The sequence below is a fragment of the Danaus plexippus genome, chromosome 7 (assembly GCF_018135715.1).
Source record: "Danaus plexippus chromosome 7, MEX_DaPlex, whole genome shotgun sequence".
Taxonomy (NCBI): Eukaryota; Metazoa; Arthropoda; class Insecta; order Lepidoptera; family Nymphalidae; genus Danaus; species Danaus plexippus.
In genome coordinates, this window is record NC_083541.1 from 1,528,835 (window position 1) to 1,555,930 (window position 27,096).

Genomic DNA, 27,096 nt, shown 5'->3' on the forward strand with positions numbered 1-27,096 from the left:
AGAACTTAAACAAAATAAAGAGTAAGGTGAACCGTTTCCATATTCTGGCATTATGACGACGAATTTAATTTCATGGTTGTGGTGTATACGTCAATTAACGTAAATTTTTTTGTTGAAAATCTATTTAGTTGGATGCAACAATTAGGATTATATATATTTTTTAATCTGTGGCTCACAGATTAAAAAGGTGATTGACGTTGAATGTCTTCTGATCGACTGAGGAATGACGATTGACGATTGGCGAGACTCGAGTGTAGACTGTGGATGTCCGAAATCGGAATCCGAAGTCGGTGCGGTTTTATTAGTAGATTGTAAAAAAAAACTACTGTTTGTGAATTATTTAGGGCATTCGTTGATAAAACCTTTTAACAGTGTATATAAAAACGATAAAAGTGATTTAATATAGTGAAAATATTTTCATAAACACATTTTTTATTCTTGTTCTTTTCGAAGATTAAATCATAAAACAAGGTAAGCTTTAAGTTTATATGATCTCGTTTTTTTAACATATCCATTAAAAGTAACTGTTCACCGCTTCGAGCTACGTTTTAAAAAATTATAGCTATACGTTATTAAGTATCCAAAAAAAAAAATAATTAAAAATTGTAATGAATTATTTTCGTCATTAAGTATATAATTTTGTTATCTGTTTATATAGTGAGTTATTCTATGTACTCATCTCTAATCTTAAAATAACATTCAATCTTAAAATCTTAATTAACTTAAATAATGTTTACAACATTTAATAATTAGTTACTCTTTCATCAGAATTCAACAATACATGTGCTAAAAAAATTATGCTCATACTCTATATAATATTAATTTACATCAGAAAACACTGAATTTAAAAATACAGATATATTTCGCAAGCTTTACATTAACTTGAGTTAAAAAAATATTTTTTGTAAATGTGTTTTAACATTAAAACAATGTCGAATGAAAGATGTGCCATTCATAGGGTTTAAATTTACATCTTTTGGAACATGGCCTGGAAACAAGCAAGACAACCTGGAACAAAATATTACAGAAGTTGCAGATTTTCATTAACTAGTATGTATATATATATATGTATGTTTGTTTGTTTTTGTTCTATTTTTACTTATATTTTTGTTCAAAACAACTTATTCGCATTGATAATGGTAACAGGAGAAGATTTGTGGTATTTCGTAAAATATTCTCTGCATTTTACAAGGTTAAAAATATACTTACATGTCAATAATAGTTATGATAATTCTATGGCATATTAGCTGTTACTTTATATTGAAACTAAGCTTAATGACAACAAAATTATTAATGAACCACGATAATAACTGCTGATAACACTGAATGAAAATTAATGGTTGACAAAAAAGGTTTTAATAGAAGTAAGAGATGTTTTACTCGGATTTATGTTATAAACTGTGGAGTGCAAATTATCAACAAATAAATATCTGAATTCCATAGCATATCACATTCTATTTGCTTTGTATTTAAACCCTACTTTTTTACTGAAAAAGCAGATCATGCGATTCTGTGAAACTGTTATATAGAGATTTATTTAAAAAGAATTGACAGTATTTTTGTAATTCTATACATAAAATTATATATATATAATATATATATATATATATATGTATATATAATATATATATAACCACAATATATATATATTTGTTAACTGTATAATAGAATTAAGAATAAGTGTATTATTTTAAAACATTAATTATTTTTCATGTAGAACTAGATTGGATTGTCTGAATTGTCTAAATATTAACCTATATGTTACCAGATACATGTTGTATGTTATATATCTTTATGTTATACATAATTTAAATGTTTCTAACAGTTTTTTTGTCAGAATATTAAAAAATAATCAACTCGAATATGAAAATAATATTTTATGATCTCCTTCACAGTCATAGGAAATTTTATCACGCACTTTCCAATGAAATATTGAGTCAAAAATTACTAGAAAATAGTATTTTCTATAACACGTATAATGAATGGTTGCGACATGGTCTCATTAACATAATCTAGATATCTTTATAACCTGTGTACAATAATTGTTCAGTAACCGTGGGAATGGCAAAGAATTTCTACAAACAGCCATAGCTTCATGGTTCACGAAGTTAAACACAAGATATTGATACTTTTTTGTGTTTCATCCAGTTTTGTAGTATCAGTCCTACACCTTGATATAAACCAGTTTTTGTTTAATACTTATATGAGAGCGAGGTTTTATTATAATCGATTGCAATATTATAACATAATTTTGATGAGATATTACTAAGACGAAATATCGCTATGAATTTATATGATAATAATATATTACTTAGATTTTTTATTTTATCAATAAATCACTAGTATATTGTTAAATTTATTACATACAGAGAATAAATTTTTTTAAGCATCCATCAATCAGTACTTGAAGTAATCTGTGAGATTTAGTATAAACTGTGAGTAATGATTAGTTATCTGAACTATTGGGACCTATTGATGAATAAAGTTTTTAATGACAGAACATATAGTATTCATATTTCGGCTGGGTAAAAAAAAAAATTGTATCAAAGAGCTCTTAAATTATAAAAATATAATTAGATTAGAGGAGATCGTCTTGAGATTAAATAAATACGGAAGATTTATTTTCACGATATTTACGAGGAAATAATCTGTTTACAATGAGAATTATATTGTTATCTTAATATCCATTCTAACGTTTCTCCATCGTAATTAGAAATTGGTATTAAACGAATTATATAAATTCATACATAAATGTAATGCATTTGGATCTGAATAAAAATTTACCATGAGTTAACTATACCAGAAATATGTATGTAAAGTCATACTACATACGCGGCGTTTATCGTCATTCATTCAATAAGCTACGTTAATACTAATGTGTTAAGTGTGTTAATAAAAAAACTGCTAACGCTACGTATTTAGTGTGACCATCCAAATTTGTTGAAGTTTACAGGTGTCAAACTAAAGTAATGGATACTTTTTCATACGATTTTCTTCATTATCTAAAGCTTCTAATATGGTGAAAAAACTGCCCATTTCCAGTTTTCTACTCATTATTCTATGCTGTTTTTTGATTAAATTCAGATCCTTCCAATGATATTTTCGTAAATAGAAAATGTTATGTCAATCGTATTTATATTGTAAATTATCTATGGCAATAAATCCGATATTCAATTTCGTTTGACTGGCTGAATTTTATTTTTTTATTTCAAAGAATTTTTGTTGTAATACAACACTGCGGTAATATAAGATAAACCGTACAAATACGCTCAATTTCTGCCGAAATTTAATTAGTGGTATCAATGAAAAATTGTAGGAATTCTTACATTTTTAACATGTGTCACGTTTACCGAGTTGTTTGTTATGTATGTTTGAATTACTTTTATGTGTTTGGAGATGTATGTCCACAGCTTTCTGCCTAATTATAAAAGAGGATGAAATTAAAAAGTTTTATATTAATTTGAGAAGCGTTTTATGGATAGGTAGAGGATTTGAATTTATTGAGCCTTCATAATTTCTTTCTTATTTGTAATAAATTCTGAAAATTTGATGTCTTATATTTAAGTTAAAGCATGAAGATGACTTAATTAATAAATACATTGAAAATATTATATATAGCAAATGTGTTCGTTTAATATTTTATACAAAATTGAAAGAAAGGCCGATATTTTAATAGTAAAATCGTTGAATACTATGCTGAAATTTGAATACTATGGAATTATTGTCCAGTCTGGATGTCAGTGACGGTGATGGTTAACAAAAAAAAAAAGTAAACCAAAGGCAGCAAGGAGTTTCTTTGCAAAAGAGAAAATATTTTTTAGACTAAAAAGGCCATAGATATCTCCAGAACACTCGAAACGAATGGGTTTTCAGCGAGAAAAAACGTATATATATCAAAATTTTTATAGTATTTAATGCAATTTTATTCAGAAAATATAGGAAACAAAGTTTGTGATACAATTCCCTCGTGCTAATTTCGTCTTCGTGTCTCTTATACAAACATGTTTCACAGATATCGCATAATACAGAAGCCAATATGTAAATATGTAGATTACACTCACAATATTACAAGGTTATGTGCGGATACTTTCAGTGTTACGCCGGAGACAAGTATTTTAATATTGTATATTGTATTCATCAAATTTAATGTTATTAATATTCTTCTATTTTCTTTATATAAATAAAATGATGGATATCTGCTGTTGTGAGTACGTAGAGTTAGGAAATTAATAGATTTCAATATAAAAAAGTATTTAAAAAATAATGTATGCGTTTTATATCTTAAACTTTTAAAAGGGCCTTTGTTCAGTGTAATAGATTTTAATGTATGTAGAAGATTTTTTGTGCATATATCAAACAAAGAAGACGAAGTTGTCGGTTAAAATTAGTGAAGTAAAATAAATCGATACGTCTAGGATTTGAATCAGCTACCTTCTGAATTTTACGTCCCAGTCAACTAGTTCGGTTATTTAGCTCGATAGGTAAATCATCATTTCATACTAATCGTTCATATATGTAAATTAGGCATACAAGCGTGGGCTATCGTTAGTCGACGCCGAGATTACTGGTTACGCCGGAACGAATTAAAAAGTTAAGAGAATCATGGCTCCGTGTTAGTCAATAACAATTTTCTGTTTAATTATATTAGATTCGGTACAGCCAACACGATATTTCTGCCTTTGTTTTGTGTCAAGCTTATCAGAGGTTCCCAATATTTTTTCTAATAGGTAGTTTTCAATATTGTCGGGTCTGGTGGATACTGCAACAATATTTCTAATATAAGAAAATTGACAAGAATGTGAAGATCCGATTTAACCATTGAAATTGTTTTTTTAGTCGACAGCTTTATGTAATATTCAATTTTCTTACCACAGTCGCTGAGTTCCTAAAACATTGTCTGGCCATATTGGTAGTCGATGTGAAGTCAATATTTTATATATATATTGGAGAAACAAATAGTTTTTCTCGGCTTACAAATTAAGCGACATTTTTAAATCAGACGTTCTTTGTCACCATGATTTTGACCATCAATGTATCCTGTTTACCTTAAGGATCCATCTAAATTAATTTGAGAATCAATGATCGATTTGAACGAACTATTCAGCTATATTTGTTTAAAGGTTTTAATGTTAAACTAAAGTCTCTATAATAATATTATATGTTTAAATGAAAGTAAATTTTTCGAATTACTACGCGTTATTTTATTATTTTTAAAAACTACATACTACCCACGTTTCGGTCACTTTGCGGTCGGGAGTGTGTTAAAAATAATAAAATAGGCGTAGTAATCCGAAAATATTAGTTTCCTTTGAATGAATAGCCGTGGAAGTCTTAGTTCATTATATGTTCTGTTCCAGAAGGATCCACAGTATCCAAATGTCAGCTAGGATGCTGGATTCATGATGAAGCTCCACCCCGGCTGGCACACGGGTCTTGATGGCTACTTTATGATGTACCTGACGAAATGGAAGAGGGCGGCTGTGCTCTTACTGTTCATCTGGATCGCTGTCACCTATCTAGTCATATCGCCTCTAAGGTAAGTCACACGTTATTTGATCTCCAGACAGTTATCATGTAGCTATTTATTACACACGTAAAATTTAAACACTTACTTAATCCTTGGTCAAACCATTCAACTTCCATTTTATATTAATATCATAGTTATTTTCTTTTCAAATTTAAGCGTAAAACCTATTTTTTCAATGTATAGTATATATTTTTGTTACTCCTAATAGGTATAATCTAATTTACTGGAAAAAATCCTAGTAATACTATTAATGTAAAACTATGTGTGAATGTTTCTGGTTCTTTCATAAGACAATCTACTTTACAGAATTTGATGTTATTTTACCGTAGGGTAGCCATTAAATAAAAACAGGTTAAATTATCTCAAAATTCTGTGTGATCACCGCAGGATGAGTCATAATAGTTCTCCCGAGACAAGGACGTACAGCGTTTGATTACTATACTCTTTTAACATACTTCATACACATTTCTTTGATCCTGATATCGAAGTCCACACGAGCGAAGTCGCGGTCAAAAAATAGTTCATCATATCTCTGTTCTGTTAGTGGAAAAAATTACATTCCATCATGATAGGAGGTATTGCGTAATGAATGACAAACTACCTTCCTTAATTATATCAATGAAACTATATACAATCTCCTCTAGCGGTTTATTTTAAAATACAGTTTATAACTTCGAATAAAAATTAAATTATATCGAGTGTTAGTTTAATTTCATTATTTAATTATAAAAACTAGCTATCTTTTATTATTCTTATAATTTTAGTTTCATCCGTAACGATGTAACAGTAGCCTGGCAAGCGTATGATATGTATGGCGAGGCTGAAATAATTATGAGGCAAGTGTTCAGCTAATTTGCTGATATTATGTCATGTGCACAAATTTTTATTCAGTATCCAAAGCCAAAATCATATTTGATTATTTTTTTTTATCAAATATAAGTTATTGAGTATTTAAATCGACATTTAGTTTATGATTTACTCCTCTATATATACATATATACACTTTTTGTTTTTCATAAAAAAATTATGATTTATTCGATGTTCCTGTGTGGGTTTTTAGTCTCTTCATGCAAAAAAAGGTGTATTTTAACAAAATTGTATCGTAATATAGGTATAAATATTGAGATAGAGAGAGATAGAGATAGATAGAGTGAGATAGAGATATATAGATATATTGTATAAGGTAATACAAACATTAGAATACACTGTAGTTTCTTGATAGTACGGCATAATAGTTACATTTTGTATGAAGTCATGTAGAGACGAGAGTCGAGGGCAGAGCTAGTATGTAGTAATAATATCCTGTGGATCCTCACAAAGAAATCCAAGACGTCGTGAAAAGTCATGACAATTGAAAAGTTTTACAATGCAATAATAAAGTTTTTCGTCTAAAAAGTTTTTTACTTGTACTCGTATAAGATAAGACTTGCTTGGTTTCAAATTGAACCGGAAATGGATTTATATTTGTTATTTTTATTGTTATATTTCATATAATAATATATATATATATATTTATTTTACAAAAACAAATTGTTCACTTATAGACGTGATATTTATTTTTTTACAAGTTATTTATATGTTATAATTATGTATATATTTTGAAATAACATTTTTTTTTATTCAGTAAGCAAACCAACAGACACATAATGAATAAAATTATAACATATTAAAAAAAGTTAATAGACAAGTAAATAATAGAGATAATATTTTTATCATATATATAAATAAATGAAACCTTATTTTTCCTGGTCTCGTAATTCAAGAACAGATTTACCGATTAAATTCAACTTTATTTTTAATCATTCGTAGAGTTTTCTTACATAAAAAAGAATATGTATTTTAAAAACTTAACTACCTTTGTTATGCATATTTTTTTAAGGTTTTACTTTTTTTTATTTAAAATAACTGTCAGTTAAATGAATAGTCGCGGAAGTCTTAGATCTCATTAACTGTCAGTTGTTTGACATTTATCAATTGTTTTTTACAGTTAGCACAATTTCCATATCGTTTCCAAAGATTGCATAATTCTAAAGTGACATTATTTTTTAATTTTTAATTTAAAATCCATGGTCGGATATGAGTGAAAATTCTATGGGGAGGATTTATGTATTTGACTTGACAGGACAATGGCCAATAAGACATTTTTATCACTAACTATTGGACCTGCCTGCTCCGCGAATTGGTGGTAAAAATAATATGTGAAAACAAATTATGACCTGAGTACTTAAAAACCACGTTATTCTATTAGAAAACTTCATCTTGATGCCTCCACGCAGAATTGGTTAAATAAATAAAAACATTGACATTGGCAGAATACTCTACAATCATCATTGTGAATGAAGCTATGGCTTAAATTAAAAAAAAAAACGGCTCAAAAGTACATAGATTTAACTTTTATCAAATTCTTATCGAGAGTGTTGTGTTGCCGTAATTACTTTGACATCAAAGAATGTTCTTTTTTTTTTAAGAACGTATGGAATGTAGTTTATTGATTTTTGTGCTGATATTTTTTGTTTATTCCTCAAGCTGTAACATGGTCTTGTGGCAGCTGGATTTTCTCGTCTGATTCTCATAACAAACATTCCGAGCTTGGTTTGATTTGATATCAAATATTTAATAACGACCATTAAATATATATATTGATAATAAAACCTTTAAGGTAACTTTTGGACGTATTATTTTATTCCTTGGTCTTTTTAAAATCATTCGAATTATAAATTTTTTTAGATTATGTTTACAATAAATTTTAAAGTCTAGAATTATCACGTATGTTTTATTTATTTTATATTATATATATTTATGGACTTAATTATTTTTAATTCAATTCTCGTTTTAATAAAGGTCGTTAAAAACGTTTATATCGCTTTTTATTCATGAAATCAATTAGAAGTTATGGCTCGTGGGGCTATAAAAAATAAAATGAGTAGTTAACAACAATATTTAAGCAAACATTTAATAACTAATTATATAGGGTGTCAGCCAGAGGTTCCAGTAAACCTACGAAACTTACTTATATGTATATTATAATAAGAATTACATATTAAAACTTATAACTTATACCTAAGACTATGATTGCCTCGATGTTAGGATAGCAATGCCATTCCATAGCTTGTGTGGTGTCAGGAATCTTCTGGTTCACACGGCTTGGTGTTGGTTCCGCGGAGTCAGCGGCGTCACTCGTTATATAATATTTTAACCATACAGCGGTGTTGCCCGGGTGATGTTCATTTATTTTATAATAAGTAGCGCGTACGTAACAAACTGTAATGATTTATTATATATAATAGTAATAATAGTGTTTCCAGCTATGTATGTTTACAATGTGAGTAACCAGGGCATCCTTTTAAGCAGAAAGTGCTTGTGTCGGGACACCAAGTTCTGTCATTATATATAATAATACGTTATTTATATGCTTTTGATATTTTCTTCTGTATATATAAAGTGATGCGCTTATAATGAGATCTGAGACTTTCGCGAGTATCTTTGCAAATCATCCAATACATTAATTAAAACTGTATTAATATATATTATTTTGTAAATGAAAAATTAAATGTAATCAAAGAAATTGCGATCCAAAAAGTTTGATACATTAAAACGGATAAGACTGTGGCTTTCATTTTAATAATTAGTCGAAAAATATTAAATTAATGTAATACAAACTTAATTTTTCGTTTGGATATTTTATGTTCTCATAAGGCTATATACTTCGATAACAGTCTACCAGTGGCAAATGAATTTCATTATAGATTGCTCTTTCAAATAATTGCGCTTCAACCGGACCTTTTCTATAAATTTTGATTTATTTGTTGAAAATATCTGAAATAACTGCCTTATCTATAGAATAGAGCTCATTTCGCCATCTGAGTATCGGATGTTATAATTTCATCGTCTTATAGTCAGATGAAGATAAATGTAATTTTACAAAACAATTTCATCTGCTGCATATAAGTTCACGGATGCTGTAGTCGAAATTAAGGGGGGGATTTAAAAATGAAATAATAAATATATATTCTTGGTGGCCTGGAGGTTAAAGGCCCGCCGCTCGTACGTGACGGCGCGGGTTCGAAACCTGGCAAGTACCAATGTGATCTTTTCCGCATTATATGTACTTTCTAAGAGTATTTAGACACCACTGGCGGACGGTGAAGGAAAACATCGTGAGGAAACCTGGTCTTATAATTTCAAAATATAAGATTGAAATCGCCAACCCGTCTCGAGCAAGCGCGGTGATTAATGCTCTAACCTTCTCCGTGTGAGCAGAGGCCTTTGCTCAGCAGTGGGCTCCGATAGGCTGATGATGATGACAATATTATACGAAATACCTAATTTTTTAAAAAGTTTGTATCTGAAACTCTTAAATATCAGTAATCTTAAATTCCATTTTAGTAATTCAAGCACGGAGTCATAAACAGATGAGTTGTATCATATTAATCATATCAGTATCACAATGTACGGATTTTATTATTTCATGGAAAATTCTAGTATTTCCTTTGAAGTGTTAACAGCTGTTTTATGGGCGGTTTTATGTAGAGCTCAAACAAAGCGAGATTCTGATAATAACTGAGACTCTTTCGCATTTAAATAATGGATATCACTAACTAATTTCTTGTTGTAATTTTGTCATAGAGTTTACCTTTGTCACGGTAACTCAGTTGACGGGTTGACGGCATTGTTTATCAGTCGTAGGTTCGAGTCTCTTTTTATATTATATGGACATTAGTATTGAATTACGCTTACAGATGCGACAGCAGTTCAGAGGAGTCGATTGATTTCCAGGAGAGGCTGAAGACGGCCTCTCTACAGCTGGAGCTTCTAAAACAACAGCACAGTAACCTAATATCACAAATAAAGAAATCCTCTGGGTGAGTCCGCTTCTGTTTTAACCAATTGGTACATTTATTCAAGCATACATTGATTTGGAACTAGGATTGTGTATGTTTGTTTTATACTAAAAATCTACTAAACAAATTTTAGTATTATAGTAGTTTTAGTAATATATATATTTATAAAGCGAACACGCTTTTATATATATTATGAAGCGTCACGTCACTTCCCGATCTATTTAATTTTATTGGTCATAAAATCAATTATAAAAGCTCCCATCTTACAGATTGAACGTTAATCTAAACGAAATAGATGCAGCCGAGTTCCACAACGGAGGCGGTCCATCCGAGGAGTACGAGAATCTCAGGAGGAGAATATACTCTAATACCAAGGAAATATGGTACTTCATCAATCACGAGCTGACGAAGCTCGTCAACGACGACGTCCAGCCGGAGAAGGTTCAAGCGATTCTCGACCAAGTTGCAGACAGAAAGAGGTCGGTATTTGTATGACAGTTCATAGTTAAATCTGGATAAGAAACAGATCGATGAAGTCAATGCGATTCTTGATCCAATTTGTATAGGAGTAAAGTTGTTTTTACAATGTATTTTTTTTGAATCGTATCCCCAATTCCCATCTACATCCAGGCCAAATAAATTCAAGCGATTCTCGATCGTATTATATATGGAATAAAGTAATTACTTGAATGTCAATTTCTGTCTATATTATCCCTCGCTTCATTAAAATATACAGGCAAGCGATTCTCGATCGTATATCATATAGTATTCCATCAGATATTTGCATGTGAAATTTTAATAGGACTTCCGTATCCGTTCCACAAATCGTCGTCACGGTACAAAAGTATCGTAATAGAATAATAATTGCAAAACTCGATCCATTGTGTACTGTTTGTTGCAATCAGAACGACCTTACATGTAAGTGCACTTGATAGTACCGATTGGAGAATAAAAATAGCGGTTAATTACCCGAGCTAGTTTTAGACCGCATTTTCGTCCGCGTGGACCTAAGTATAACTTCAGAGAGAAATTAAAACTATATTTAAAAGTTTTTTTTTATTGACTGGTAGCGACATCTGTTGTCTGTAACACGTAATCAATAACAAATTTCAATTGAGATGAGGTACACTAAATTTCGGAATAAGTTATATATACATACATATATATATTTAATATATTTCCAAGTGTGTGAGAGTTATAGTTCTTTAACAAAATGATTGTCATTTTTGACTTACGATTACTTGCGCGCCAGTCACTATAACCGTCCGATATTAATATTGAAAGAAAATATATGACCTCTTAGTATTTATGAATTTAAATTCATCTGCTATTAATTATTAATGAAAAAAAAATTGTAGGTAATAATAGTTTGACGCGAATCTTAACATGAAATATCAAGTAGATATTTGAGATATTACTGAATGATGCCACTCTTCAATAGTTAGTTATATCTATATGAGCACACGCAAGACAGTTGTCAAATTAATTATTGCTAAATATCTTCGATTTCTATAACAGCGATGTTGTTTGTCGTTGTGTTTGTACACACTGAACTCCGGAACTATATGTTCAATTCAACAAACAACAAAGGCTACAAGCTATATCGGATGACTAAGCTAAGCTAAGCTAAGCTAAACCCAGCTAAGCTTAAAATGTAACCAACGAAGAAAACATAGCATCGGTTAAACTAGACATCCAATATAAATTTTTTTTATAACACAAGCGAAGCCGGGTACAAAGGTTATTTTCATTCATAGATCACTGCTATCAGATCAAGAGAAACTCCCGAAACTCGATGGTTACGAGGATTGGAGGCGGTCTGAGGCGAGTGAGGTCAGTGACCTTGTTCAGAAGAGACTGAAATACCTACAGAACCCACCAGACTGTAGGGACGCTAGGAAGGTCATATGCAACTTGAATAAGGTTAGTATTATATATATATATATATAAATCATTTATACTTAAAACATGTTCATTCTTTCATTTTAATATGTGAACGATATTAAAATGATAGAATCGTATATATTTCATTTAATTATTATTAATATAAATATATGTAAAAATATTTTGTCATTTAAAACGTTGAACAGAACATGTTTTGGGCTTGGGCTATGTTGAGTTTTAAAATTTATTGTAAAATTTTCAAATTATGATTTTTTCCCAAAGACATGACAAAAGTACAAACATTCGTACATACAATATACAAGATATATATGCACATGTATAGTGTGTTTGAGTATATAGTCTCGTGTTTCTAATAGGATTGAGCAAAGATAATTGCAGGATCATTCAAATCGGTTTCCTCTTGACGACGCCAATATAAATGATACTGAAGATGTTATATTTTTATAATATATTATATAACATCATAAATAATGTATGAATTTTACATGGAATAAAAATAAATTAAATGTGTCACAGCGAGGTCGAATACGTTTTGAAACCAATAATATTTTAACGCAAGCGGAAGTCGCGTTCAGAAACTAGTAGGTATATGGAAACAAAACAATTTGTTGTCATATCAGTATAATATAATATAGGCGGGGTATTCACTGCATGTCTAATAACAGGAAACGTTTAGACAGAACACGTATAAAAAGCTAGTTTAATTTTTAATGATGGTTTCTAGTATATAGAATGTTAATTCATAGATTTTAGTCATGACACGATAGCTCAGTTGGTGAAGTGACTGAAGCGACACATTCCACAAGTCGCAGGATCGAATTTTTCATTCTCATGTCCCATTTGTATAAATAACGACATGCAAATTTCTCTTACTGTTCAGTTGTATGACGTAATATTATAGAATTATTAAAATATTCGAGAATTTAATTTTTTTTATATGTTGAATTTTGTATGGATTTATATTTATATAAATAGCAATAAAGCAGTGATTACACGGCTGAGTAAATGTGTTTAATTACGATTATTATCGTGTTATCTGCGGATTTATTTTACAAGCACGTTTTGTTTCAACAGACGTTGTGTTAACAACATTTGTATGCACACACACACACACACACACACACACACACACACACACACACACACACATATATATACTTTTACTGTTAATATATCAATCATATTAGTGTCTGTTCGTAAATTCAAGGCAAACAAATTTTTGTTAAATGCTTCCCATGACATAGAAAAAAAAATATTAAAATTGTTGACTGTTTTTGTTTTGTTTCGTCTTATCCCGGGAGCGGCTGAGCACGTTTTGATGTGATATACATTGGATTATAGCTAATTTAAATATCACGATATAAACTAAACAATCAGACTGAACATTTAATAGACTAGATATTATAAACGCGAGGTTATGAAAGAATTAATTGATGTATTGACTTGACGTTAGTTACATGATTCACAGAAGAATTTTAATCTATAGATTTAGTGATAACATGTGTGAAGTCGGAGGAAGTTAGCAGTATTTAATATAAACTATCTTCCGACGCTGCTCTGTACCAGCCATCCATGACTATTCAACCAACCATCAGACCAGTCTTCCATCCATCGTTGCCCGATCATACTCGTCTTATTTTTTATGACGTAGTATATATTTATAAAATAGTTTGTTTTATACATCGGTGTCGGCTGTCCGGGATTAAATTGTCCGCTAACAGATACGGTCGCCGGTCAGTGACCCACTTCATCTCCCAAAACTAACACTAGTATGTTAACTGTGTTCCGTTTGTTTTTGCTCTACGTAAATATGTTGTAGGGAATTTAGAATTGTTTATATATATATATGTATGTGTATATTTTTTTTTGATATGTTTGTTGGAATTAAGATGATTTATTTTATACGAAACATAGTAGAAAATCAAAATCTCTATTTTTGTATATTATACATATAAATAAAGTAGCAAAAGGTCAATGAGCTTTGTAAGATATTTTAAAGAAAAGCTGTTGTGAGTTGTCTCTCACGAACTAACTGCGAATAAATGTATGCATAACAGTTTAAAATAGTATCAAAAATTTTATATATTTAAAATTATATTAACGAATGTTTAATAAAAACTAAGAATTCAGTATTCACAAACAGTATATATATAGTTGGTTGTTTTTAATAAAATCTATATAACCATGTTTTACATAGTAATAGTTTGTGGATATATCTCCAGGGTTGCGGGTTCGGCTGTCAGCTTCATCACATAGTATACTGTCTGATATTCGCGTACGCTACCGAGAGGACTCTCATACTGAACTCAAAGGGCTGGAGGTATAATAACAAGGGCTGGGAGTACGTGTTCCATCCCATATCAGACACCTGCACCACGGCCTATGACGATAAGGTGGTGCCCTGGCCAGGTGAGGGCATAGCTGTTACGGAGCGTAACGATCGTTCGTTACAAAAAAAAAAAAATGGTTCAATAATACCCATACATATTTAAAAAAATATTTGATTCGTCTATTCATATTTTTTATTTATTTAACAAAAAAAATATTATAAACTTACATTCTCTTTGATATTCTCTGTCCGTGTTAAAATTAAAAAGAGATAAAGTATTATCTTTTTTTATTGAGCGAAATTTTTACAATACTAAGTTTTTTCTATGACAATGCTTTCATATTACGTGGAAATGTTTTTAAGTGAAATTCAAGTTAGTTAGGTTTTGTGGATTTAATGACAGTTCACTCAATATTAGTTATTTTTTTTATTATTGAATACAAATCATAATTATTGTCAGATCTATACTTATATATGTGTTATATTTATTGTTTGTAAATTTTTTACTTTGTTATAAAATAACATATAACTTATATATTATAACTATGTAATATGTTTACGTCTAGGTTCGATCCTTACAGCGTCTTACGACGCGAAGGTGGTGTCTCTGCCGTTCATCGACTCTGTGTCTCAGAAGCCCAAGTTCCTGCCACTGGCAGTACCCTCGGACCTGGCGCACAGGTAACGACACCAGATACCAGATCTTCATTTATATCTTTTGTATATTTATATAAGTAATAGCAAAATATAGTGCAAAATAGGTGTCTTCAAGAAATATACGTCTGATATAAAAAATATATATATCATCATTTTGTCAATATATGTTATAGAAATGCAAAAATAAAGTATCTGTATGAGTTCGTATCTTCATTTATGCATTCATTCATTCCTTCATTCGTTCGTTCGTTCATTCCTTCATTCGTATATCAATCAACTGCTTTCCGTAACAGGATAGTCCGTTTCAACGGGGACCCGTCGTCATGGTGGATCGGTCAGATGCTCAAGTACGTGCTGAAGCCCCGCGCCGCCATGCAGAAAGCTATCAACGAGACCATAGCCAAGATGAACTTCAAGAATCCCATAGTCGGGTGAGGCGAATATGTTGTTTGGCACTTTGTTATCTAATTTATATTGTTGTATGTAATTTTCGGTAATGTTAGGACAATGTATAGAATAATGTTTAAAGTTTGTTTGCACACCGTATGTGGTATCCAACCGTCAGCGACATCTATGGTCTGTTTCACAGAACTTGAAAAACAATACAACTGTCAATATTTATGTGGCGGGATATACAGGGTGCTGCAGGATATAACCCTAGCCTATGTGTTACTGTGCTGTCTAAGCTATTACTGTAAATTTTAATCTAACTCCGTTTGGTAGTTTTTGAACGGAAGAGCTACAAACATCCACAAGCTTTCGCTGTTTAGTAGTATTTTTTTACCGCTAGTTATATAAAGAGGTTTTCAATAAGGTCGGGTAGACTTTGCAATGAAATTAAAGCTGTGTGTAAGGTTTTAACAAAATATTTTTTTTATTTAAAAGGTCCATATATGTCATTGAGTATGGAAGATGACATCATTCAAATGCAAGCCTCGGTTTCTCACTGTGTCACGGATCCGAGTGGCCCAATATTCAATCACTCTTTTTGCATGGGTCCCGCTGAATATGAGCGGCTGCTTGTGTTATGTTCGCCTTTAGGGCATCCTGCGACTTCACCAAAACCCCGAAACAAAAAAAAATCTAGCAGGGTTATTCGCATGACCTTGGTGGTCAATTCCCATCAACCCTGCGAGAGATAACCTTAGTGTCAAATCGCTCATGCAGGATGTCAATCGTGGGGTTCTGCTGGAACCACGTGTCGTTCAGGTCCATATAGTTTAATTTGAGCTATAAGATCTTCGTTGTCATCATTCTGCAGCTCTCGCCATTGACGGTGACCGTTTCGCCAACGTCGTTTTCGAAAAAATACGGACCAGTGACGCCGCCGGCCCAAAACCTTCGCTAAACGATAACTTTTTGAGAGTGCATTATCACCCGGTGAACCTCGCATGGACCTGTTTTGTCCCAATTTTGTTTGTTAAGAAAGCTATTCATCCAAAATGCGCCTCGTCGCTAAAGATGATTTTTCGGCCAAAATCTGGATCCTATTCTAAATGATTTGAAGCCCAGTCAGTGAACAAACCGCGTTGTCTGTGGTCTTGAACTTTGAGTTCTTGGGTCAGCTGAATCTTATACGGGTGTAACCTAAGTCTGGTCGCAAAATTCGCTAAGTTGAAGTTTGCGAAAGACCGAGTTTTTGTGCACGTCAAGGAAACAATTGTCTCGGGATCTGCTGTACACTTTGAGAGACCGCGGAAATGTTCTCGGCTGATGTTGCGTTATTGAACGTACGGATGTAGGCAGATCGATTACCGAACCGGTCATTTCAAATTTGGCCACCAAACATCGAAGAACCGACTGTGAAGTGCCACCACGTGTACTGAAAAAGGAAGCAATGCACGCAACGTTTTCGCTAGCAAACACTTTTTTAATAATAAAGTTTTATGATTTTTACGTTCTGTTCAATCGGGTGACCTGCCATGGTGATTTGGCATAAGTAACTGAATAATAAAAAAAAATTACAAATGTTATCTAGAAAAAATGGCCGCCATGGGCCGATAAAATTTACGGGTAGATACATATATTACTGGAAAACCCTTTATAATATGACAAAAAATAAGGGATAATAAATTTAACACTATCTGATATAATAATGGTAATGTTATTTTTTCGTTACCAGTGTCCACATCCGTCGCACAGACAAAGTCGGCACAGAGGCAGCCTTCCACCACATAGACGAGTACATGGTACACGTGAAGGAGTACTACAGGACCTTGGAGATGACCAAACATGTGGACAAGAAGAGGGTCTACCTCGCCACTGATGACGCTAATGTGAGTAACAATAGCAGTTACAGTTACAAATGAGAACTTTCCGTCTTTATATTGCGTTTATTTCAGTCCTACGTGTTTTTTTAATACAATTCCAACTATTTGTATAAAATCGTCGGAAAAATAGTTTATTTAAGTCTTAACCTTTTCGATTACATGCGGCTATAATCTGAATATTGTATCTTTAAACCTTTTTATTTATAACTAGCGGAACCGACGGACTTGGTTCGGTCGAAATGATTTAGAATGTGGCAATTTTTTGTTCCCACTTATTTTACAGTCGGCGCAAAAATTCTCCTGAACAGAACCGTCACCCTGATGATAGGATGGTGTGTGAGGTTTGGTTCGGGGGACCAAAGTATCTGCGCTTCCACGAACTTTGTCCCACCCTCTGGGACCCACTAAAGAACACCGACGGGGTGTTTTATTTTCACTGAAGTGCTTTGTTTTACGATATGTTTTGTTCGATTATCTGGCTCATAGACAAACAAATGTGTTTTTCAAACACGGGAACAGGCGACATATATTGACCATGTGACAAACATGGGTTATCTAGAATAATGCCACAAACACATAATGATTGGTCCTGGGACTCATTATTGGTCATAGCAAAAGCAAGCCGCACTGGAAGCTTTAGTCGTTTCAACTCAAATGGTACACCAGTCGGAATAATCTGATGCGTGGTACCAAAACATCTTCTCCATCACATTCTCCTTTTAGTGTAGTTGCTTCTACCACTTTGTTCTGTAATTTGTTTACTGCCAACCCTGCGCCGTTGCAAAGCGGTTGATAATTCGTTACATTATTACAACCGATCCGATCTTTAGTTGAAGGTTGTCAGGTGGCATCCTGGCAAACCCAGCGACTTACAAAATCCCGGGATATAGTTAGCGACATCATCTTTGTCAGTAGCCGAATCAACTGATTTTTATATCCTCAATTCTCCTCTAATTTGTTTTTGATTTTTGATATTTCATTCGTTTAAATCTATGTTTTTTGCAGCCAATATAGCTCGTTCTCTCAACTTTAGTCGAGTTAACTGACAAAAGTTTTGTGGAAAGTTAATGCAGCCAGTCAACACATGGCTTTAGGAAATTTGTCATCACCAATGTCAATGACCTGTTTAGAGAATATGTCTCCAGACTGGTCATTTTGCAACTCGACATGCATATTCTTACTTAAAAGTAATAATTTGACGGGATTCCGCAAAATGGAGGACTTTAAACGTGAATTGAGTTCACAAGTTGACGTTGATCGCGGAACCACTGGCTATTTTTGACAAAAATCTCCCGCTAATATTTTTATATTATAGATTACTTACATTTAGATAATTTAATTTTTTAATTTGAAATTTATTGATTATCTGGGATTGATATTAGTGTTGTCGGGTGTATAAGTAGGTGTTATTCCCTCGCTATATGTGTATATATATGAAATGTTGTATATTAAAGGGCGTATTCTAAAACAAAACATCATTATTTACACACCCTGTATATTTCCAGGTGCTACAAGACGCGAGGAACAAGTACAAGGAGTACGAGTTTCTAGGCGACCCGTCCATAGCGAAGACCGCGGCCACTCACCGTCGCTACACCCCGCTATCTCTCACCGGGCTGCTGGTAGACCTGCATATGCTGGCTATGTGCGACTATATAGTGTGCACTTTCAGCAGTCAGGTGGGTTTGAAATAATGTATTATATAATAAAATTATTAATTACAAAATAAATGATATTTTACTTTGTTGAACAACCTGTATTTTTATATATGTCGGAGTTAGTGCAAATTCGCTGTTTTTTTTAAACGGAGTGACGTCGGCATAACTGACGTCACCACTGAGTATGTTCTTGGTTATCGTCAGGGTTTCAGGCTCGTGAAGGTAACCACGGAGACGATTACACGAATGTCTTTCTTCAAAGAAATCCGATCCGAGTATTTTTATCTGTACTCTGGCCTCTATTTATACCAGTCGACGCTCATTGTTCTGACGACAGTTTCACAGGTAGTTACGCACGTGGTTTTGCGAGTGATACCTGATAATTTCAACTGTCCTCAATTATTGATTATTTAAATACAAAACCGAAAAACAGTGATAATTATAAAAATATAAATAAGATATAATTTTCTTAAATTTCCATATGTTAAGGTGGGTCGCGTCGCCTACGAGATGATGCAGGCCAACAGACCTGATGCATCCGACAGTTTCCACTCACTGGACGACATCTACTACTTCGGGGGTCAGAACGCTCACGACAGGAGGGCCCTCATGAATCACGAAGCCGCGGGGCAGGAGATAAGCTTTCAGGTAAAATAATATATATGTGTGTGTATGTGTTTATATTATTGAAACTGGAGGCTAGCATTTCCCAAAGTGGACAGTTGACAAGATAAGTTTGGGAACCCCTGCTGTATCCTAACTACATACGGGCAGTTACTGGTATTCCATGCATATACCGGAGGACGAATAAGATGCTGTCTGTTAAGTTTTATGGTTCAACATTGTCTTAGGACTGTCGCTGGTCAAAGCAAAGCAATGACATTCTCAGATGGAAAGTAGAGATAGCAGTTAGTTAGTAACTAATACATGTCTAAAGTGTGGGCGGGGATTGAAATAATGTGATTAAATAGAAAGTATACAGCGAGTTTGATATAAAGCAAAAGCTATGTGTTCAATGTAACAACTTTGAAGTAAGGATGCGCCTTTTACTTTCGCCCTACCCTGAATGTAGGTTGTGTAACGCGACATGCGATAGCTGGATGTAAAATTCAGTGATGTAGTTTTTTTGTCTACAGTAAAATAAATAATGAAATATTATTTAAATTTAAGATTTGGAATTATTTTTTAATTAATAAAATAATAGTAAATGCAACTTGATGTATTTAAGTGCTCCGTCAAGCTGTGTGTTGCCATGTCATTATGGACACACGTAATATTACAATAATAAGTAAATGATTAGCGAATATGATATTTGAAAATAATCTCTAATTATACATGCATTAAAGATCAATTTCACCTTAACAAATATTCTTATTCTTCAAGGTCACTCCAATTGTATCTTATTATGCTAAGTATTTGTCATATTAAATAGGACTTATTGATTTTGTTACTCAGGCTGGTGACTTGATCGGCATCGCCGGCAACCACTGGAACGGCTTCGGGAGGGGGACAAACAAACGGACTAATTTGGTGAGTATAATATTGTATGTCCTATATCATATGTGTGTAATGATATCAATGTGTTTGTCCCTTTCTTCCAGAACGGCCTCATACCATGGTACAAGACCGCGGACCACCTCGTTCTGTACCCATTCCCCGAATACAAACACCTGCAGCCGGACACGCGACAGAAAGACTTATAATATAAAACACCGGCGATACGAGAACGTCACCGGTTGCAATAGAGTTGATTTTTGAATGCGCTAGTTGGTTAGGCGCAACCGTCAGTTTGTACCGCACAGCTTCGATCGTATCGTGTTCGTTTTAGAGTTTAAAATTGCATTTAGCTTTAAAATGTGATAATAAGTGCCAACACTTGGTACTGAATATTATTCGAATGGCCTTGGTATTGTACGGACATTTCCGGTTCGTATATTAATTAGAGAATTTATTATTCGATAAAAAAAAAACATGATTTCTTTTCTCAAAATATATACAAAAACATGAGATACAAGTAAGTATATATAGAAAATTCTCGAAATGTATGTTTTATATTTGTTAGATTATACTATTACGTATGTTTTCAAATGTCACGTGTTTTATTATATATGAAATAAAACCAGTTGAGATTGTATTAATGCACGGTGAGGAGTTATATTTGTTATAATTTCATCAAACGTACATTCATCTCGATCGCATCTCACATGACTCCCTTTTGCTATGTCGCAGTCGGGTAAACATTATCCCAGTTTCTGTGCCATCATGATATCACATAATTCTCTATATGTTCCAAACTTCTACATTCCTATCTCTTTTCCTAACATCACTGGTCTGGTTTTTATAATTCAGTGTTGCTATATTAAAAAAAAAACTATTTAACTTTATGGAAAAAAATAGTTGACAAAATCAGTTATAATATCTGTTTATTTCTTCATAATATTATGTATCTGAATTGTTTTTAATAATATGAGAATACTCGAATAAAATTTTGTTTTGACCGTTTAATGTATGATAATGAAAAAAAAAAAAGGTTTTATATAATTTATTATTTATATGTTTTTTAATATAAGGGTGAGGTCACACGTCTCAGTGGTTATTTTACTTTATGTACGGGTTTAAAATATGGGTATGTATTGACCCTTATTTTAGCAATGGGTAATTTAGCAACTAATGGTAAATTAGTCCCATACGATCTGATATTAATTTTTTTTTTGGGGATTTTGTCACAAATATTATATTATAGTGGAGTTATTGTTGTTTTTTTTTTATAATGATATAGTTTGTTTTAAGTATAGTAACTATTCTATAGTAATTATTTTACTGTCTTGTATTTTTATATTATATATATAATATTGTAATTGTAATTAAATCTCGTATATTTTTTTGTTATCAAACACGAATTAATTGGTTTTTATTCTAAATTAGAATAATTTTCATTTTAATAAACAAAAATCTTAATTCCATTTTATACCATTATATACATAATATAAATTGTACTCGATCTTGTCTATGTATTTTTGTATTAGTACAGTACGCGACACGGATATTTTCAAATTTATTAAAAGAACATCTACAAACCCCCATTCGAGAAGATCTATGTCGCTGGCTGTAAATATTACTATAAGGCTGAGAGTGCACTAAAATTGTTTATTTGTTTTTGTGTCTGAATATTTTTTTATGTATCAAAACCTTATATATCACTTTTTTTTTTAACTATTCATATAATTATTGTAATTTTTCTTATTGTGTCTTGCACTCTCGACCTTGGTCTAACGTCAATCAATGTTTGTATTCAACGCTTCGAATTATATAATAACTTTATCATGGACCTAAATCATGTGTATATAGCTTTAGTGTACAGAAAAAGAAAGTAATATAACTTTAAATAAAACTTTTAAATATGTATCGTATTTCATTTGGAAATCCGCAATACCTTTAATATGTATATAATTTGAAAAATTTTATTTAAATTAATTAATTAAAATTTTTATTTTATGGCAACTATAAAAATTGACGTCAGATGTCATTTTTGACGTGACAATAAAACGCAAAGTTTGATGTTGTCAAGGCTAAAATGGCTTCAGTGAAAGAGACATCATTACATCACTGGGAATGCTTTACGGACTGCATATATTAGTAGGTAGTCTGTACAAGGTGTTCATAATTAAACATTCTCTCTACGAATGTATTATGAAACCCTTGTTAAGTAATTCTATAAATAACTAATAACTTTCACTATCAGCCTTAAACCGAAAGTATGCATATATATATATTTATTTATTTATATTATATTATATATATATATATATATGTCGGCGCAACGACATTTAACAAACCATTATAAAGGGTAGTTGTTTCATATGTATAGTTGTTTCATATGTATTTCACTTTAGAGGGTAGATGTGACATAAACAATGTCAAGGCGTTAGTAATAACTTTAACAAAATTATTTGTTTTATAGATCGTCGTACGATTTGTATTGAAGGAAAGTAAATGGCAATTCGTATCGTGATTTGTAATATGTAAAGATAAGTTATTTTGTGAGTTTTAGTAAAACACAAACTTAAACAGTAACCATTTTGTAATCAATGTTATTCAATTATGATTTCTTTAAATTTTAAATGGCAATATAAAGTTTAGTTGGTTTAATAATTGATTACGAAAACTTTTGTAATGATTACTGTTTATTTGAATTACTACGAATAATCTTTGTAACTTATTATTTAAAATTAAGAGTAAATGTAATGACTCCTCGAAAACCATTTATATTCGGAGACATCTGTGGCGAGGACACAGTGGTGTGAGAGCTATCCAGGAGAAATTACTAAGTGTTAGTTAAAGTTGAAAATAAAGTGGTGCGAGTAAGTGAGAGTGCTTTATTGGTGAAAATGGATAACCTGATAGGTGGAAATAGTGTTATGTGACGATAACATCGCTGACGTCACAGCTCCTAATAATCAACTTGGACATGGTTCTTCGACATCAGAAGCGGGATTACCCACTTCTACTCGTCCATCTGACAATACTGGAGGCTCTGTTGCAGTGGTAAATACCGAATTATTATTTTTTTTTCTTTTTTTCACAAATGCTAAAAGTGATAAAGCGGTTGTCGGTCGTATTCCTGGTCAACCAGAAGCCAAAATTAAAATTACTGATACCTGCCATCATATGACCAGGACATGAATGTTGGAATCAGAGAATGGTGTCAACATATTACAACTGCAATGGAAACCTATAACTTTACTGATTACGAAATCAGAATGAAGGTCCGGAGTCTACTCAGAGGACGCACAAAGTTATGGGTTAACAATTGGTTAATATTTACAACAACGTGATCGGAATTGCGGGATGTTTTGATTACGACTTTTCACATCGAACCAGAGACTGGATACTCGCGGGACATCGTTCGTTTTAAAGAACATAACTATGATAATACTAAGGATATTACGCAATTTTTGTCACAAGCGTGGGTTCTATGGCGACGTATAAGAAAGGCAGTGATTGTTGTATAGGGGATGAACAACTGCGAATCGAATTACTAAATGTTAGAGCGTCATCAGTACCCGAATTGATCTCTGTGGCATCGCCGATACGATACGTGAAACGGTCTCACCTTAATACATTGAATACATTACAAGGAACTATAAAACGAACAAATTTAGTACGATATTTGAAAGGTCTGAGATAATTTACAGTAGTGTCGCTATCAACATTAACAACAGTATGCGTTATAAATGATCTTCGAATAGAGATTCAGTTTCATATTGTACCTGACTGTGAAATATGTTCAGATGTTTTAATTGGAATGAATTTGATTGAAAACACGAATTTTAGTGTGATAGTAAACTTGCATGGTGCTATTTTTCTTCACCAACCTGCTATACGTCATGTGATGTCTAGGAGTGATAAATTTAATAATTTAAATTGCGACCTAACTGATCAAGATCTAATAAATAGATTAATAATTCTGCTCAACAAATATGAAAATCGCGTGTTAAACACCGAAGTACTACAAATACGCTTAAAAGATAACGATAGATATGTAGAACGTAGACCATATCGATTAAGTCCTGTGAGGAGGGAAACAGTTCGTTCAATTATTAAGGAATTACTTGAACATAAAATTATTCGAGAAAGAAACAGCACCAACAGAGCTGTATACAGATGATAGTAGCATTGGATACGGAGCAGTTCTAGCTCCGATCGTTAATGGGCGCCGTCATCCAGTAGTGTATATGAGTCAAAAAAAAAAAAAAAAACTACTGACGCGGAGAGCCGATACCACTCTTATGAGCTCGAGACTCTGGCAGTAGTACGGGCAACAAAACATTTTCGACACTATTTATACGGTCGAAAGTTTAAAATTGTAATGCTTTGAAAGCATCCAAACATAAAAAGGATTTACTTCCGTGAATTCATAGATGTAGAAACCCATCTAATGAAATATCTGTCAATATGATAAGCAAAGACATGGAATGGTTACAAATAGAACGAAGACTCGATGATTTACTTCGTCCTTTAATAAGATAGCATGAGCAGCGACCACGCAGCCGCAAACTATACACTAAAAGAAGGTGTCCTAAAGAAAATTTTAACAGATCCTGTGCTTGGCCAACATGAAGTCATTGTCGTTCCTATCATCATTTCAGGGGAGTATAGTAAATTCATTTAAATGAAACTAATATTTTTCGGATATACGCGTGCTTTAATTTTGTTAAAATTACAGGCTCCCGACGTTTCGGTTACTTTTGAGCAACCGTGATCACGGCAGACGAGATTTAATAAATTCATTTCACACCGCATTACATCACCCAGGATGGGAGAGAACTTTTCAAAAAATAAAAGACATATGTTTTTGATAAAATGAGTACTTTAATCGGAAAATTTGTTGAAAATTTTATAATTTGCAGAACATCCAATCCAGAAACCCACGGCAGCATTTCAAGTAGTACATATGGACATTACCTGGAAATTAGGAACTAGGAGTAGTGAAGGATCAGTCTCGCAGCCTTGAAACGATTAGTACATCTTTTTGGAACACCAGTTCAGATCATGGTTGATGGAGGTCGAGAGTTTCTTGGTGAATTCAAAGTTTATTGTAACCGCTTTGGGAGCAACATACATTCAATCGCACCAGGAATAAGCCGAGCTAAAGGACAGCTTGAAAGTATCATGAGCACTTTAAAAAATGCCCTAACTATTATAAAAATTACACAACCGAAAACTGGCAGACTGCTCTTGAAGCATTGCAACTCTCGTTTAATTGCACGCCTCATAGAGTTACTGGAGTTGCACCTCTAACTCTTCTCACTCGTCGGCAGCATTGTGTGCCATCGGAACTATAAAGGTTAATTGATTTTGAGAATGAATTTATAAATTTTGATGTATTGGAGGAATATGTGCAACAGAAAATGTTGGCTTCGGCGGAATATGATAAACAGAGTTTTGAAAAAAGTAAGGGTAAGCTACGTTCATTTAAAAGAGGTGACTATGCACTAATCAAAACTAATCCTCGTAAACAAACTTCTTTGGATCTGAAAAATACTGAACCATACGAAATATACAAAATATTGGAACGTAATCGTTACATGCTAAAACGTGTAACCGGTAGAGGCCGGCCGCGTAAGTTAGCTCATGATCAATTACGTCCAGCACCAAATCCAGCAGCAGCAGGAACCGTGTCGGCGGATCAGATTGATGATCCTCCACATTACGACAGTCCATTAAATGTTGAAGCTTCTGAAAATTTAGAAGTTGAATCCAATGAACGATCAATAAACTTGGTCCAACATTCATTGCTTAGTAAAGTATCAATTTATTGACAATTGTCTTTATCAAAAGATCTCTCAAGTTGAGGAACTTGACATGAGGTCAATAAAAAAAAAAAAAAAAAAAAAAAATTTTAGAACCTATACTAAAATATTACCTTTCTTCAAATCTTTTAGAGCCTCTGTGGACCACGGACAAAAGTCCTAGACCACAGCATCGACCTACCTCAATCCCTTAGAGCCCCTGTGGACCACGGCGTACGAGACCGCCCAGACCACAGCAACATCATAAAATCAATATCCTCTGTGGACCACGGACAAAAGTCCCAGACCACAGCATCGACCTACCTCAATCCCTTAGAGCCCCTGTGGACCACGGCGTACGAGACCGCCCAGACCACAGCAACATCATAAAATCAATATCCTCTGTGGACCACGGCGTACGAGACCGCCCAGACCACAGCATCGACCTACCTCAATCCCTTAGAGCCCCTGTGGACCACGGCGTACGAGACCGCCCAGACCACAGCAACATCATAAAATCAATATCCTCTGTGGACCACGGACAAAAGTCCCAGACCACAGCAACATCATAAAATCAATATCCTCTGTGGACCACGGCGTACGAGACCGCCCAGACC

At 32.8% G+C, this 27,096-nt stretch overlaps 1 protein-coding gene and 1 pseudogene across 2 annotated transcripts; both read left to right on the forward strand.

Annotated features, from left to right (window-relative positions):
• The first annotated feature begins 224 nt into the window (after positions 1-224).
• Positions 225-22,590, forward strand: LOC116770554 (alpha-(1,6)-fucosyltransferase). 2 transcript variants are annotated; one of them, XM_032662085.2, is made up of 13 exons: positions 225-471; positions 5,358-5,536; positions 10,267-10,389; positions 10,638-10,847; positions 12,126-12,291; positions 14,496-14,682; positions 15,169-15,283; positions 15,553-15,690; positions 17,382-17,535; positions 19,035-19,208; positions 19,677-19,835; positions 20,643-20,717; positions 20,789-22,590. In XM_032662085.2, the coding sequence occupies exons 2-13, from the start codon at positions 5,400-5,402 to the stop codon at positions 20,888-20,890; spliced, it is 1,740 nt and encodes a 579-aa protein (XP_032517976.2). In that variant the 5' UTR covers positions 225-471; positions 5,358-5,399; the 3' UTR covers positions 20,891-22,590. The 2 variants fall into 2 exon arrangements, with proteins under 2 accessions (XP_032517976.2, XP_061376881.1); XM_061520897.1 differs by having other exon boundaries at positions 5,361-5,536.
• Positions 22,591-25,218: 2,628 nt separating this feature from the next.
• On the forward strand, positions 25,219-26,596 carry LOC133318773 (uncharacterized; annotated as a pseudogene).
• The last annotated feature ends 500 nt before the right edge of the window (positions 26,597-27,096 follow it).

What these genes read in the sequence shown, in the direction of transcription:
- LOC116770554 (XM_032662085.2), top strand. Translation starts at nt 5,400, where the DNA reads ATGATGAAGCTCCACCCCGGCTGGCACACGGGTCTTGATGGCTACTTT. An exon ending in TTCAAGAATCCCATAGTCGG is followed by an intron (nt 15,691 to 17,381) that starts GTGAGGCGAATA and finishes TTTCGTTACCAG; the next exon opens with TGTCCACATCCGTCGCACAG. An exon ending in TGTGCACTTTCAGCAGTCAG is followed by an intron (nt 19,209 to 19,676) that starts GTGGGTTTGAAA and finishes CCATATGTTAAG; the next exon opens with GTGGGTCGCGTCGCCTACGA.